Source organism: Haplochromis burtoni, unplaced genomic scaffold (assembly GCF_018398535.1).
Source record: "Haplochromis burtoni strain Fernald_Lab_line unplaced genomic scaffold, NCSU_Asbu1 Contig_34, whole genome shotgun sequence".
NCBI classification, from domain to species: Eukaryota; Metazoa; Chordata; class Actinopteri; order Cichliformes; family Cichlidae; genus Haplochromis; species Haplochromis burtoni.
The window spans coordinates 1,907,852-1,923,944 of NW_024582395.1; the positions used below are offsets into that span (position 1 = coordinate 1,907,852).

Consider the following 16,093-nt stretch of genomic DNA (forward strand, 5'->3'; position numbering starts at 1 on the left):
GAGTGACTTCTTGGCAGTTTATTTTAAAGGTGGGAACATTAGTAAGTCAGTAGGAGTCATAACTGACAAATAAAAATGGTGTCTGTAGGATGTTTGCGCTTGATTTGCACTTTTGATCCAATGGCTAACAGCTCCCCAATACCACCTAAGGCCTTTGAATCGCAGCACTTTATGATCTATGGGATCTTGCTTCCCAACTGTCTTTGCCTTTGTGACATAGATGTATTGACTGAGGTTTGAATCTCTCTGACATGTTTTGTTCCGTGAATGAGATCTGGAGGATTTGCTTTGGTTTTAATGATAAGCCTCTGTAGTCTAGTGCGACTCCTCTGTTTAGCTAATGAAAACAGTGTTCAGTAACCAAAGTCTACAAAATACATCATTTGTTAACCACGAATGAGAATGTGTTGAACTAGCTAAAGATAACGGATGATTCAAACATTCACTCTTGAAGCACTTTATTTGTGTCAGTTCCATGGCCAATTTAGTATTGTCATTTAACCTTACAGACATGTCTTTAAACTGTGGGAGGAGGCTGGAGTATCTGGAGGAAATCCACGCAAGGCACAGTGAGAACACACATACTCCACACAGACAGGCCCCGACTGATATTTGAACCAATCGTCTTCTTGCTGTGAGGTGACAGTGCATGACATTGTCACCCACGTGTAGGTTCCCCTTGTGCTACTAAAACAGCTCCGAGCTGTTTTGTCATCATGGTGTGACAGTGGCCGGGGTCTGAAACCTGGGGAATTGGCAGCAGGTCTATTTGTATCTGTGGGTTTTGAGGCGTCTCCTTCATAGTGTGGAGCACAAGATGAGTCACACATAAAATGACTTTCCAAAAGTTTAGGATTTTTGACGTGCCACACAGGTATTGAGTCAATCAAAGAACATAACTGTCAAAATCTGGGAGGTCCTGCAGCTAGTGCCAGCTGGATTGAAAAACAGTGCAGACAAACTGCCAGCACATACAGATTTGGCAGCAAATTAGCATTCACACAGACGGGAGTCTGATAGTTAGAAACCACTATCTTTCATCTACGCAAATTATACATGTTGGTACACAGTGCTGAGTTACTGCATATGGTTGGAGGATATGAATGCGTCAATGCAGTCAGTTTATGTAATTCCTTGAGCAGCTAATCTGTGTGCAAAACAGTTTTGATCGAAACTGATCAAATTACAGCAATTACCATTCCTGATTGCTCTGTGGTTATTGTTGTGGTTCCTTTGACTGTCGCTTTCTTTCGCACACTCAAAAGTATTCTGGGAAATGAGGAATCAGAAAAGCCTTTTTGGCATTCTTTCATTCTGTATTGTTTCTCCCATTTTTAATATACAACAATATTTCTACTACACAAGAAGCAACTGATCAAGCATTGACATTCTGCTGTTTTACCCGGATGCCTGTATCAACTGTAATCTTTAACCTCTGACTTATTTACAATGTGCTCTACTATATCTCAGTTTTGAAATTGGAGCTCTCGGGTGTCTTCTTATAGAGAATAAACTTTGTTTACAGTATGTGCATTAGTATATACATTTTTTAGGGGGGAGCACACATGAAACCTAATGTTTTCCTATCAATTAATGTGGTTCTTCTCCCCTTGTATTTTTAGCCCAGCTAATCAGAAAGACACTTCAAACAGAAACAGTAACAGAACCAAGAAAATTTAAATTGTTCAGAGTTCAGATCCCAAGGCTTATAGTGGAACATGGATGAACTTCATTTCTGTTGCAGTTCCAGGTCTTGAGCAGCAGATGGACGCCCACACATAAAATATCAGTACTCATTCTGTCCTCTGGCAGCCACATGGAGAAGACGCATCAGCAGCTCTGTTGGTGAGCTTCTTGCAGAGCCGTGGACTGGATCTGTGGCCTCTGTCTCTCCCAGGCAGTCAGAGTCCACCATACAGCCCTCTGAAAAGAAGAAAAATAAGAAATGAAGTTCATATCTTACATGTCAACATGTCAGTCAATCAGACCAGTTCGTACCAGAATTGCAGCAGAATCCAGAAATAGCGCAGTGCCCTCCCTCAGACCCACAGGATCTCCCTCCTGCCTGGCAGGGGGTGAGCAGGTAGTTCTCCTCCACACAGTGAGCTGTTTCTAGGGAGCCAAGCAGGCAGCCGAAACCGTCCCCACAGCAGATACTGGGGCCAAAGCAGCGGCCCCTGTCTCCAGGGCCACAAGACTTGCACTGGAGGAGAATGGAATTGAATTTAGCAGTATTATTTTCTGTTATATTATATCATATTACAAGACCAATGATACTTTCACGTTCTTTTCCATCTTGTATTCAACAAAATCAACATTCATTGCATTGCCTCAGCAGAAGAATTATAGCAATATGAGCATGTGAAATAAGTCACAACCATTTTCTTTCCTACAGTCTCTCACTGTAAATCAGTATTTTTAAACTACATGAGTAATATCTAATTTGTGACTTTAAAAAAGGTTCAATTGAGTTGGTGTTATTTTTTTAAACCTTTCCATAAGTGACTTTTATTTTTTATCAGTATGATTTCTCTTCCGTTTTTATTAAAATCTGATATACCCAGTAAACCACTCACATTTTGATCCCATAACATCCATTGCACGCTCGGTTTCCCTTATTTAAAGGCTGCTTAGCATTCCTTTAATTTTGTGAATTGCTGGACCGTTTTTTCTTGACCGTTTGTTCTAATGTTATAGGCTAAAGCCAATTTAGAATCAAACACAGCCAGTTAAAGAATAAGCATGCTGTCTTAGCAGAAAGAACAATGCTCACCTGTCTGATTCCAGTTTCAGTCAGCGCTCGCTTCCCTCCTCGGGGGCAGTTCTGGATGTAGCAGGCGGAGGAGAACGCAAGGAGTCCTAGGACGCACAGGGGGAACAAGGAGTGAGGCATCGCTGTCGGTTTGGAGTGAGCGCCGCGCTGCACCTGTGTGTCCTCCGCCGGTGTGGATGTCTGTCTGGTACTGCGGTCATTTCTCACTTATAAGCAGATGGACATGTTTGACAAAGCGATTGATTCCTGACGTCACTTTCGTCCCCGTTGCGCTCTCTCCGCAGGGATGCGCGCCCGAAGGCCACCGGTGTGCGCGCGACGCGTGCGCGAGAGGTCGCCACAGATGTGGCTCTGCATCGGATGTGTGCCATCTAACAAATCTACACAAAAACAGACACGACAGCAGAAGATACAATTTCTGTATTCAGCACTGCGCCTATTTGTAATAACTTTGAATAATTTCACCCCCCGCTTTGACTGACACACTGAAAACGGCAAAACATGAACAACTAATTGGAGTTTGCGAACAATGTATTAGTCCAAATTAAACGCAATGAGGGGGAATAATGAAGAACATTTAATGATCATGCACAGTTCGTCACTGTGTGTAGTTTTCACTTTTAGATTAAGACAAATGTGGTAGCATCATGACAACAGAGGTCACACAAATTATGTTCCAGACTTAATGTAAAACTAGTGGGTGTAATGATCCTAACCAGAGTAGCATTTTCAAATAAACATATTACACCTTGATTATTCCTTTCAGCGTCTTGTTGCATGCTCGGGGTTGCATCTCTCTTATTAGCTGTTGTTATACTAATCAGCAGTTAAATGAGAAATGGCAAAACTGAGCATCAAAGGCTGCAGGTCCAGGTGTGAAGCTCTTTAATTAGAGTCACAGCATTCAAAGCTCATCCTTCAGTGAATCTAAATCTCATTAAACTTTACAGTACTCCAAATGTGAAAGAAAAAGTTTTACAGAATTTACTTTCAAACATTTCTCTCATGATCTGAGGCAGCAGATCAAGTGGAGCAGAGAGAGGACTCAAAGGCAGACACCGGCTTTAACAGAAGGCGAGCAGTTTATTCAGAGCGTTTGGCAAAACGGTACAAAAATAAGAATGCAAATTTTCGTGAAAACATAAACTGCAACAATAGGAACATGGAGACACAGGGGGTATGCGAACAGACGCTCTGACAGAGGAAAACAGAGACAATAAATACAGTGAGGGGTGATCAGGGGAGTGGAAACAAATGGGACCACAGCAGGAAGAAATAGGACATAACGAGACAGGAGACGCAGCACTGAACGCAACACACAAGAGACAAGAACTATCAAAATAAAACAGGAAGTAGCTCGAACACCGAGACCCAGACAAACAGGACTATAGGAGGCCCTAAAGTGCCAAAATCAAAATACAGACATAACTAAGACTCAGTGAAAAAATGTTTGTCATTAAATACATGAAAGTATCAACAATAAATACTCTTTCATGTATGTGTTTATTTTACTTTACAAAAATTTCTGTGTATTTTTTTTACAACTATCTCTAGGTTTACAGAGAATGATCCAATAAGCGAAAATAGTGAGCTCCAGTGAGCAGGAGTTCTCTGGGTGAACATGCCGTGTTGACACCAAATGTGAGAGGAAAATAGCCAGACTGGCTTGAGGTGATAAGGGAGCAGCAAGAATTCAAATTAGAGTTGATTAAACGCAAGGTATGCAGCAGAGCACCTCTGTAAGCACAACAGATGCAGAAGACCACACCGGGTCCCACCCTTGTCAGCTGAGAACAGGAAAATGGGCAGTTCCTGGGAAATTCCTGATCACTCTCAATTTCTACTGATTGTTGGATCATAATTTGACATAAACAACATGTAAACGTAGCTCCATCCTGGCTGTTTTTTCATGTGTAAGGGACATTGTTCTGGCACAATTTGGGCCCTTCGGCACCAGTTGAGAAATATTTAAATGCCACAGCCTATTTGAGTATTGCTCCTGACCATGTCCATCCCTCTATGAAGGGATGAAGTCTCTACCCACAAGCCATCGGGCTACTGAATTGCTGAAATATTGGACAGTTTATTTTGCACAATCACTATACACACTGTACTTTTATATGCCACTATCTCTGCACTACAGCTGCTACAGTATTTCAGTATTCTGTATTTATTTATTGTAGTCTTTTTTATAAATATATATTTTCTTTATTTTTATACTTTTTCTTATTTATATCTAGGCATTACTTATGCGCAACATTGAGAGGGCTCTGAGCCTAAGAATTCCATTACTGGTAGTTATGTGCCATTATTTCCTGTATATGACAAATAAAACCTTAAAACATGTGACGACATGGCACCTGGTAGTTACAGAGTGTACCTAAGAAATTTTCTGTTAAAAGTAAATGGTTGTTTCCAGTGAAGAATTACCAGAGAGAATACATTTCTCACATTTTTCAGATTAATCAACGCTAATATTAATTTTCTTAGTATGTTTTCATTCATTTAGTGGTATAATAACTGATCTATTAAGTCACATGTTTACTTGTAATTATGGCAGTTTTAGTCTTCTGCAGAAATTTCTTGATGCCTCTAATACGGTGTATAATAAGAAAAGTTTACAAACAATAAGAGTTCACAACATAAGCAAAGCTTTTGTCTAATAAGTGTATAAAGTCAGTGACTTTGACTAATACAGTGTGATTCAGTATCATTTAAGCACTTTAACCACCACTTGTATCGGAAACAGTGAAGCCCATGTCTTCATTTCACATGCAGAACTGACTCCTGTCTTTTCTCTTACTGAGCGGATACAGGATCACGACCTTGATTAAGCTTAATGCTGTCAAGGAAAGCAACATACAGATTATGCTATTTGTGATGGTGAACACCAACTAAATACTGTTTGCCTCACATTTCTCCGTTTAACCCTTCTGTGCACAATAACTCAGGCTTGTAAAAGGTAATTAGCTTCAAGAGTTCAGAGGGTAGAGAAAGAACACGTGGGCAAGGAGGAGGTGCAGCCTCCTAACGTAAAACTGCTCCTTAAAAAGAAACCTGAAACCTAATGTAATCTAGTGTCAGTATTTCATACTACCTGAAATACCAACATAAAGGTTATTGTTATTATCACATAAATATATTTAGAAGTAGTACATGATGTGTCTGGATGTTCTTATTATTCCATCTTCTGCCTGCGTTCACCCATTTAAGACAGCAAAACAAGGCAAGGAACAGAGATAAGGACAAAGAACACATGACATCAGGAGGTCAGCTGAACACGACACTGTCTCCTTCTTCACAATGACCACATAACCTTGGTTGGACTCAATTTCTACTTAAATTCTTTTGGTCTCCTGCTTCTGTGCCCAAACATTTTCTAGTCAAATGCATCCACGCAGAGAGCGGCCACACAAAGACTGCAGACCCAAGGCTGCAAGTACACTTCAGCGCTTGATGAAAAGAAAGAAAGAGGGGGTGGAGGAGATAAAGAACAGGACTTTATCCACACTATATTTTTTACAATATTTGCAAAGGTCTTTGCTTTCAGAGATGTCCTTTCCTGATCTGTGGAGATTAATAAAACAGGCCTGTGTGATCTGATATTGTGACAATATGAGTGTAAGAAGATGTGAAGAAATACAATTCACTGCTAGATCTGAGGTATCTTTAATCCACGTGAGCAAAAATATACAAAATAATACAATAAAACAACAAATGAGAAACAGACAATTTAACAGGAGTGGTTGTGAAAACAGTAGTTATAACGTGACAAATAGACTTACAGTGTAAAGATGTCATGCTTACAAAAAGGGTAATAAGGTACTGTCAAGAAAAGTTAACGGTCCATAAATAAAATCCCGAATTTCCAGTTGCAAATTTTTTCTTTTTACTTAAACATCTGGAATACAATCATGTCTTCAATTTGTAAGTGTCGGTTGGATTCTTATGCTATGTTAGTGATGCACCCGCGTGATGAGGGCACGTGGGGTGGGATGTTGGCAGGTTGGGCACACAATACGATTGGATGTTGATGTAGTGGCCGACCTCAGAGGATTGGCTTCCTTCTGCACGCAGGCGCGGCAGAGCAAGTGACCACAGCTCAGACGGTAGACGGATGATGCTGAGGTGGAGTAAAGGGACACAGAACAGGAACACGCAGAGCACATCTTCTCACCTATTAAGGAAAGATGGGGCGAGGGAGAATCACTTAATACTCACTTAATTTCAAACAAACTTTAAATACTTCTGCCATAAAATTTTAAGCAATGTTCTGTAGCCAGGTAGCATTTGGGGCACTGCTTATTATATTAAACCAATTTAAATGAAGTCAAACTGATTTGAATATAAGGTCACTCAGAGTGCTTTACAAAGGGAGAACAATACAGAAAAACATTTAAAGAATGTAAATGCAACTCTGGTTAAGCATTGAATGAGAAAGCGTGACAGCACCCTAGAACGTTAACACCATGTTTGTTTTGTCTTTTGTGGCAATGATCAGCAGGGAAACAATAGACATCTGGTTCTTATGTTACAAATGTATCTAGTAAAACTGAACACTTGCATTTCTCCCACTTCACTGGCGCTTTAAACTTGAACATAGGCTCAAGGTTTGTTTTTTCAGTATTTTTTTCTCCACTGTAATAACACAAAATTGAGTTATTCAGAACAGAGGTAAGCAGCAGTGAAGTGGTCGGAAAAATTTCTATGTATGGTTTCACACCTCTGTTTTATTTCTAACTGACATGAATCAAAACTGACTACACCAAAAACAAGATTTCTAAACAACTTCTCCAGATTTCTTTATTATATTCCAACAGTCATATACTTTGGGAATAGTATTTACTCAAATGTATCAGAGGGTGCAAATCCTACCTGTAGAACTGCTCAGGAAGCCTGAATTCTGGCGCTGTTGGGTGGTATTCAGCGTTTCAGAGTCAGGACTAACCCGCTTCTGGGGCAAATTTGAAGTGAAGGAGGGCCGGCCCTGCAGGGCAGAGAAGAGGGCCTCATCCAGACTAGCAGATAAACGCTGCTCGTGGGAGCTGCAGCTCGGAACTGAAGGTGCACAATGAAGAAGCAAACGTGAAGACGACAGAGAAGTCAACAATCAAGACAAACTGAAAAAATGGCATGGATATGGTTTAGATCAGGGATGTCAAACTCATTTTACATGTCGGTCCACATACTTTGATCTTAAATGGGCCAAACCAGTAAAACTCCAGAAAAGAAGTTTAACTACATGTTCCAAAAGCCATCCAATTGGCTGGATTGGGCCAATTCTGGTCCCTGGGCCTTATGTTTGACACCCCTGGTTTGTATGTTTACATGTTATACTCACCAGAAACTGCATCACTTTTTAGTTTTTTTGTTTGGAGTTCCCTCTCAGGTGTCAATGTGTCCTTGGATTCTTCGGAAATATCACTTAGATCTCGTTTCTTTCTCCTGTCTAATGCTGATTTATTACCTGTACTTAAAGGCTCAGCATCAGATGTGTGATTTTTATTATCTGACAAAGGTCCTGACCCTGCATCTTCTATCTTCACAGTCCTGTTTGTGATTCTGGTGTCAGCATTATATTCAGCAGCACCACTGTTTGAGCTTTTACTGAGACACAGAGAGCTCTGAGAATGTTCGTGTACTTTGGAGGCTAGAAGTCTTGAGGCCTGTGTATTGTCTCCTGTAACTCCTCTCCCCAACATCCCATCCCTCCTCGTCATTCCTTTCTGCAACAGGAAGTGGTCAATGCGACTTTTCAGTTGGGGGTTAGGAAGAGGTTGGGAAGTTGAAGTGAATGGTACACCGGTGAAAGGGTCATTTGGGGGTCTACCCCACGTGGCTTCCCTCTTCTGGTACTCTTCCAGAGTGGAGTTGTCCACTGATACACCACTGGGCAGCAGCATAGGGAGCATCATCACTTCCTGTGTGAGTGGATCAAGGAATTCTTCTGGGATGGAATGACTACCAAAGTAAACGACATATTGGCACACATCAATACTTACATAATCTATAAAACCAACAGTATAGATGTGACAGCCCCATACATAAGTTCTACTACTTTTGAAATTACACAAATACCTTGGAGGTTCTTGCAGTCCCTGCTTGCTTTGTCTGATAGGGGGTGCAAAAAATGCAGGCTGTTGTAGCCGTCTTTCACTGGCCTCGTGGACTTTTTTGATCCTCTCCACTTCTTCTGCAGGGCAGCTGCGAGCAGGTTGTCCCCACACAGTCAAAGATTTCAGCCCCAGAGATGATGCTGCACCACCATAAGGCATGGTTACACGAAGCTTTGTCACAGCCCCGAGCGAGAGCAAACCTCGGCTCCATAGCTCCTCTTGCAGACAGTTTGCAGGTTGTGGAGGAGGCGAGGACAGAAACGGGGCCCTAGGGCAAAAGTTTGAACGTGTGAAACAGACTTTGGTTTCCTCCTTTAGTTCGCAACGAGCCACCAGTTTAAACTCTGGCTCAGAATTGCTGGATTCCGTGTTTGTCTGATGTTTGAACATGCAGCCTCTTTTCTGAGGCTCACCTGGAGTCACTTCACTCCACTGCTGGGCCTGAAGACTCCACTGGTGGCCGTTACTCTGTTGAGATTTACTCTCGTGGTTTCGAAGTTCTCGTCTATTCGCTGCATTCTGATCTTTCGCCTGTATCTGTTTCTTTTGTGGAAAATCTTTGGTGCCTGTAGAAGGTAACGGATCAGAACTGGTGCTGATCTCCAGTTTCTTGCAAGCCTGTCCCTTGTCCATACCCCAGGGCCACAACTCCACATCCACCCTACACAGCTCCACCTGGAAACCAAACTTCAATGTCACCTTGAAGGAACAGAAGAAAAATGTGTAAGGTATGGATATAAACACATTACTATAATAATCATACCTAGTTTTTTTTTTAAATGTGACTCTTACGATGCATTATGAATCCTCATCAAAATACAGGATATGTTCTCCATAAAAACTCAAATAAATAAATCATATTCAGGAAAGTTAAACTATCATATGACATCCCACAGTGGAGAATACCACAGTTCATTGCAACAATGTGGGAAAGTTTTTGTTTAAACTGACTGCTTTAAACATACAAATGTACCATCGCTGCCAGAGAAAAACATGATGGTAAGAACTACTAATCTCGATTTCTATGCACAAAGAGGCTGAACACACATTTCCTATTGAAGCGTGATTCATGAAGGGAACAATACATGCAGGTGTGTATGCACATTTAGTAAATCTGACTTTCCTTTTGAATGCCATTTTTGGCTTTTTACCCTTTTGTTGCATTTTTGGCTTATGTTACAAATACACTTTGGGTGCTCAGTCAGTGAGCGGTGTTTTCTATGAGGAAAAAAATAACCTGCACAGCTTTCAAATGAACAAAAGAGATGATATAACAGACTTAAGGAAAAGGAAGCATATTAAGACCTCTTTAGAACACCTACTGCATTCTGGTTTAAAGGGGTTCAAATCTTAAGCTTGTAACAAGAATAAAAATAAACTTTACAGTTGGATATCCGTGTTCAGCCCCATCAACATAATACTCTACATAATTAATGTTTGGAAACAAAAATACAGTCAAAAAGATGACAAAACAAACAAAAAACCATAGATAAAATATAATACATGAGATAGAATAGCTACTCTTCCTCAGTGTCTTCCTGACCTGCACATTTTCCCCAAATTCCCTGTTTTCAAGCGTTTATTATTTAAATAAAAGGTAGTGGTACTTTTTTCAGTACCAAATACTACTTCTACTGGTACCTATTATTTAATGAGACATATACACATTTTAGGAAAAAATGCTGAGTGTCAAGTTCCAAAGTATGACAGTGAAATCTTACCTGTACAGGTGGACGAAGGAAATATTCCAGCTTAAAGCCACGTCTGCGGAGGGCAGGGTCAGCTGATACAAGATTTGTGACATCATAGCCATCTGCACACAGCTGGAGAAGAAAATTAAACTGGTGTCAGTGTTTTTCAGGGAAAGCTTGAAATTGAAAATGTACAGAGAAAAGCTACATTATGTTATAGTAATGTAGGATTGACTGCTTCTTGAGGCGACTGTCATGATTTAGCACCATAGAAATAAAACTGAATCGAACCGACAGCAGATATGAGAAAATTTGAAAACAATTACAGTACACATGCCTCACATGCTCATGAGAGAGTCATCACAAGGTTAAACATGGAAAGCTCATATGAAATGAGAACAAGCCATGTAAAAGACATAAATAAGGCACATGTGGAGTAAAAAAAAACAAAGAAGCTGTTTTCTTGAAGGTGATAACATTCATTTTTTTAATCCTCTGAGTGTGATGAAAAAGACAGCCATGATCGGATTAAAAAATACCAATGAAAAGAACACAAGGACGGTTGTGATTCAGTCTCCCACACAGCACTTTATCCCACCGGTTTTTTATTTATTTTTATTTTTACATCACTGTCCTCCACTTCCTGTGTCATTTTGCGTCTGTCTGCGCTGCTTTGAACTGCTTATCTAAAAACATATCAAGCCTTTTCTTGGACTTTAAAAAACAAAAAATAAAATAGTTAAATAAAAAAAAAGAAAGGAGGGGAGGGGAGGGTACCTTTATGTGGCAGGTCTATAAAATATATCTCACCTTGTTACAATGAGCTGTCGTGTGAAAATGTGGCAAGCAGAGATTCACAACCATACTCTCCAATCTGTAAAGAGAAACAGTTTGTAGTTATGAACGTTTTCTGACGTCACTTACACAAAACTTATAGGTCACAGCAAAATGGGCCATTTAGTGAATAGAGCTCATGAACCCCAACTCAGAAGGTAAACATATATTTGCTGTGTTTACACTTCCATCTCATAATCATCTCTCAATAACGATTTTTAACACTAAGTTGAATGACCTGAGCTTAATTTTTCATTATAATAACATAAAATGGACATTTAGCGAAAGAGCCTGAACTTTGCATGCACTAACAATAAGCACAACAGGACGTGTTTGTTCTTTAAGCACAGGCTATTTAACATTTAAAGTCATATGTCATTGCAATTCCCAACAATATTATTATACAGTAAGTATTTATTACGATGAAGAGGAAAGACCCTGATTTGCACATATGTTTGAGCTGTATTTTCAATTGAATTCAATAATTCATTTCTGACTGCCTCCAAGATAGGACTGAAATCATTAGTCAGTTAACAACAAGACACATGATTTAGCAGTTAATTAATTTATTAAAGGGAAAGCCAAACATTTCTCCTTCTTCATCTTCTTTCAACTGCTCCCTTTAGAGCAGGGGTCCCCAATCCCAGTTCACGAGGGCCAGTGTCCCTGCAGGTTTTAGATGTGTCCTTGATCCATCACAGCTGATTTAAATGGATAAATTACCGTCTCAGCTGTCTTGAAGTTCATTACCAGAGGCCTGGTAATGAACTAATCATGTGATTCAGGTGTGTTGACCCAGGGTGAGATCTAAAACCTGCAGGGACATCGGCCCTCGTGGACTGGGATGATTGGGGACCCCTGCTTTAGAGGTTGTATGCTGGACCACGTGCCTGCATGTCACCCCATCTCTAGCATCCTTCACTATCACGCCAACCCTCTGCATGAGCTATTTTATTACATCAAGAACCTTGTCTGTGGTCTTCCTCTTTTCATCCTTTGTGGAAGCTCCATCTTCAGCATACTTTGTGCAGTGTATCCACTATCCTTCCTCTGCACAAGTCCAAAGGATCTCAGCCTTACCTCTTCAAACAGCTCAACCTGACCTGTTAATCTTTTTTTTATTTTTATTTTTATTTTTATTTTTATTTTTTTGACCTGTTAATCTGATATAACTACTCTTACTCTTGTCCAAGCATCATAGTCCACGTGGACTATGAGTGCAGATCGTTTTGACCTTCTCTATACTTCTCCATCAAACGGCTTCTCTGTCTTACATCACTGTACATTATAATGGGAGACACAGCCTTCAGCTTTCAGGCCCCTCTTCTGTGGAACCAGCTTCCAGTTTGGATTAGGGAGACATACATCCTTTCTACTATTAAGATATTAAGATTAGGCTTAAAACGTTCCTTTTTGATAAAGCATATAGTTAGGTTTGGATCAGGTGACTAAATCATTCCTTAGTTATCCTCCCTGCTTGCTTGCTGCTACTACTGCACATTCACCTAATGTATATACTATATATATATAATGTTCTTCCTCTACCCCCCCCATGTCAAGGAGCATGTCAGGTTACATTTCACTGTGTGTTATACTTGTATAACTATGCATGTGACAAATAAAGAACCTTGAACTTGAGTTACGCTGCAGGTCTAGGCTGCTGGGGGATTCCCATGATACATTCAGCGTTTCTTCTTCAGTCACCTTTTTCACTCACTATGTGTTAATAGACCTATCTGCATTTAATTATTAATTATTATTAACCTCTGTCTCTCTTCCACAGCATGTTTTTGTCCTATGTTCATCAACTCAACCCCAACAGGTCGTGGCAAATGGCTGCCCCTCTCTGAGATTAATCAAGTATTCTGATTCTGACTGGTTCCACTGAGGTTTCTTCCTGTTAAACGGGAAGTTTTCCTTCCCACTGTCGCCAAAGCCCTTTCTCATAGGGGGTCATATGATTGTTGGGGTTTTCTCTGATTTCTCTGTATTATTGCAGGGTTTTTATCTTACAATACAATGCGTCTTAAGACAACTTTTGTTTTGATTTAGCGCTTTATAAACGGAACTGACTTGAACTGAACGTCTGTGGTACTGATAAATAATGATGTATGATTTTTTTTCTCTCTGACCAGACGTTTAGTGGATAAATAACTTCAACTCGTACAATCATTATTAAGACAGTCGAAACAATCAGAATTAATAACAGTTCACCGATAGTTGAGTCAAAAACAGTTATCAACAACTATTCTGATTGTTTTCAATGTATGATCTAAAACAGACAAATCAATGTCTCTCCGTTTCTTGTAGGAAAATAACTAAACCGAGAACATCGCCACTTTTTCACCACTTAAGGATATTTCTAATACAAAGCTATTAATGACTGAACAAGAACGCAATCGTTTCAGGGACACTGTCAAACGTATCGCTGCAGCTTTTGGTTAGAATAGACTTGTAAAATAGATTTTACATGTAACTGAAAACTACTTGGTTACATGTAAAATCTGTTATGAATTCAGCTGTATTCTAACCAACAGCTAACAATGAGCTAATATTTAAACTTGGGTAAGACTGACACTGTTAACATTTCCACAGCAAACTAAACCAATGAAAATTAACTCACTTTGCTTGGTTGCTGACACTTGCCCGCTTTGAGTCTTTATTTTGCGTGTCTAATCATTAGGAAAAAAGCTACTAGCAGCGATCTGTTATTAGCCACAAAACAGCTACATAGCTTAGCCGGCTCAGCTACGGCACGCTGTAAGGGACATACTTCAAATTTCGTCAACAAAGTACATTATTAGTAAGCAGATTTTGAGTTGTTGATTTAGCTGCCTGTTCATTAATACTTATGTGTTTCTTGCCATAGTTTGTACTTAAAGAAAGCCACTACAGACAATTACAATCTTTTAAATTTTTTATGCACTCTTTTTGAGTTTAAGGTTGTTGTTTTTTTGGTTTTTTTTGCCAACCACGAACTCTTCTATCAGGCTATCCATCCAATGTACTAACTACTCGAGGTGTTACTAACTACATCCTACGCAGGTAGAAAACATTCAAAACACTGCCACAGTTAAGTTTATTGTTTTGCTATACCTTTCTGCCAGTAAAGAATCAGTGGAACTTCCCAGTACATTTTTAAAGGTCATTTGTCATAGTGACTTTTTTCTCCTCATGGCAAAAAATGATCCACATCAGTGGCACAATACATTTAACCTTCCAGTGTTATTTACACTTTATTTTGTATAATTTATGTCCTGATTAAATTAATTTTTTCCCCTTAAACATAGATGGAAAATGATAGTTTTCAGTTTAATAACAGTGCTCCCTGATTTGTTGGGTCATGAACAGACATTCAAAATATTCTGTGAAAAACCTTTGACTCCAGTGTGTTAAAAGTAGATTTCAAAGAGAAGATTTTTTTTCGATCCTGAGATTCCAGTATTTGAAAATTATGCAAATGTAATCATAGATAACATAGATACTTATTTTTCTATATTTAAACCTAAAATATTAGAAAACTCTACATACAAATGTCAATAACTGAGTATGGACCTCTGATCCATAATTTTGTTGTACATGTACAATGACAGTAAAGGGCTATTCTATTCTATTCTGCTGATGGTGAGATGTTGTAATTAATTTTTTTTTTTACCTTATATCCATGAAATAATAATGGCAAGGCCTCTGCATTTTCCATCTAAAAGTGCTCTGTGTCCATCTTGTCCCTTTCACATATTGCATCCTCTATATGAAGGTCAGCAGAGTTGCTCATCTGTAAAAGCTGCAGCCTACTTCATTTCAAGGATATTTCAATTGGATACATAATGTTCAGAGGGATGAACCCAGACTTCTTTTGTTTGAGGGTTGTTATTTTTTTTGCTCACTATTATACCTTTCCATAATTTAATTTCACACCTTATAGTATCTACATTCTACGTTATAAGCTTAGGGTACTGGCTCTATTACTTAGTTACTTTTACTTAAGCACATTCACATTGTGCTTCTATATACTGTGACAGTTGCTGTCTGCTTTATGTTGCAGATTTAGATCTTACATACAAAAAATAAGCCTGCGAATTAATGCACTGCCTTACTATAATGTATACTAACTGGCCATATTATTAGGTACACTTTGCTAACATTGGGTTGGACCCCCTTTTGCCTTCAGAACTGCAGAAATTCTTCAAAGTATAGCTTCAACAAGGTGCTGGAAACATTCCTCAGAGAATTTGGACCATAATGATATGATGGCATCATGCAATTACTGCAGGAACCACAGCTTTGGTGTGAATCTCCCATTCCACCACATTCCAAAGGTGGATTGACATCTGGTGACTTCTGAGGCCATTTGAGTACAGGGAACTCATTGTCATGTTCAAGAAACCTATTTGACATGAGATGTGCTTTGTGAAGTTATCCTGCTGAAAGCAGCTATCAGAAAATGGGTACATTGTGGTGATAAAGGGATGGACACAATCTGCAACAATACTCAACATTTGATACAAGGCAGAATGTTTAGCTTGTTTACAAAATCTAGACTCTACCATCTACAATTCGCAGCAGAAACTGAGACTCATCTGACCAGGCAACAGTTTACAATCTTTTGTCACTGAATTTTGGTGAGTCTTAGCTCACATGAGTTATACTTGTGGTCTTCTGCTGCTGTACTCCACCTG

General features: G+C 39.5%; 2 protein-coding genes across 2 annotated transcripts; both read right to left on the bottom strand.

Moving 5' to 3' along the window:
• Positions 1–1,336: 1,336 nt before the first annotated feature.
• avp (arginine vasopressin) lies at positions 1,337–2,953 on the bottom strand. The gene is given in 3 exon segments (NM_001286328.1): positions 1,337–1,923; positions 1,999–2,203; positions 2,774–2,953. Coding segments are annotated over 3 exon segments (462 nt in total). The 5' UTR covers positions 2,894–2,953; the 3' UTR covers positions 1,337–1,786.
• A 2,973-nt stretch (positions 2,954–5,926) lies between these two features.
• Positions 5,927–14,056, bottom strand: ubox5 (U-box domain containing 5). The gene is made up of 7 exons (XM_005919037.2): positions 14,038–14,056; positions 11,391–11,454; positions 10,611–10,712; positions 8,852–9,588; positions 8,115–8,734; positions 7,649–7,831; positions 5,927–6,950 (listed from the first exon to the last, which is right to left on the bottom strand). The coding sequence occupies exons 2-7, from the start codon at positions 11,442–11,444 to the stop codon at positions 6,730–6,732; spliced, it is 1,917 nt and encodes a 638-aa protein (XP_005919099.1). The 5' UTR covers positions 11,445–11,454; positions 14,038–14,056; the 3' UTR covers positions 5,927–6,729.
• Positions 14,057–16,093: the final 2,037 nt, after the last annotated feature.

Excerpts from the sequence above, each read along its gene's own strand:
- ubox5 (XM_005919037.2), bottom strand. The coding sequence starts at position 11,444 with ATGGTTGTGAATCTCTGCTTGCCACATTTTCACACGACAGCTCATTGT. Across the intron at positions 9,589-10,610 it reads TCCTTCGTCCACCTGTACAG|GTGACATTGAAGTTTGGTTT; the intron begins GTAAGATTTCAC and ends TGTTCCTTCAAG. Across the intron at positions 7,832-8,114 it reads AAAAAGTGATGCAGTTTCTG|TTCCGAGCTGCAGCTCCCAC; the intron begins GTGAGTATAACA and ends GTGCACCTTCAG.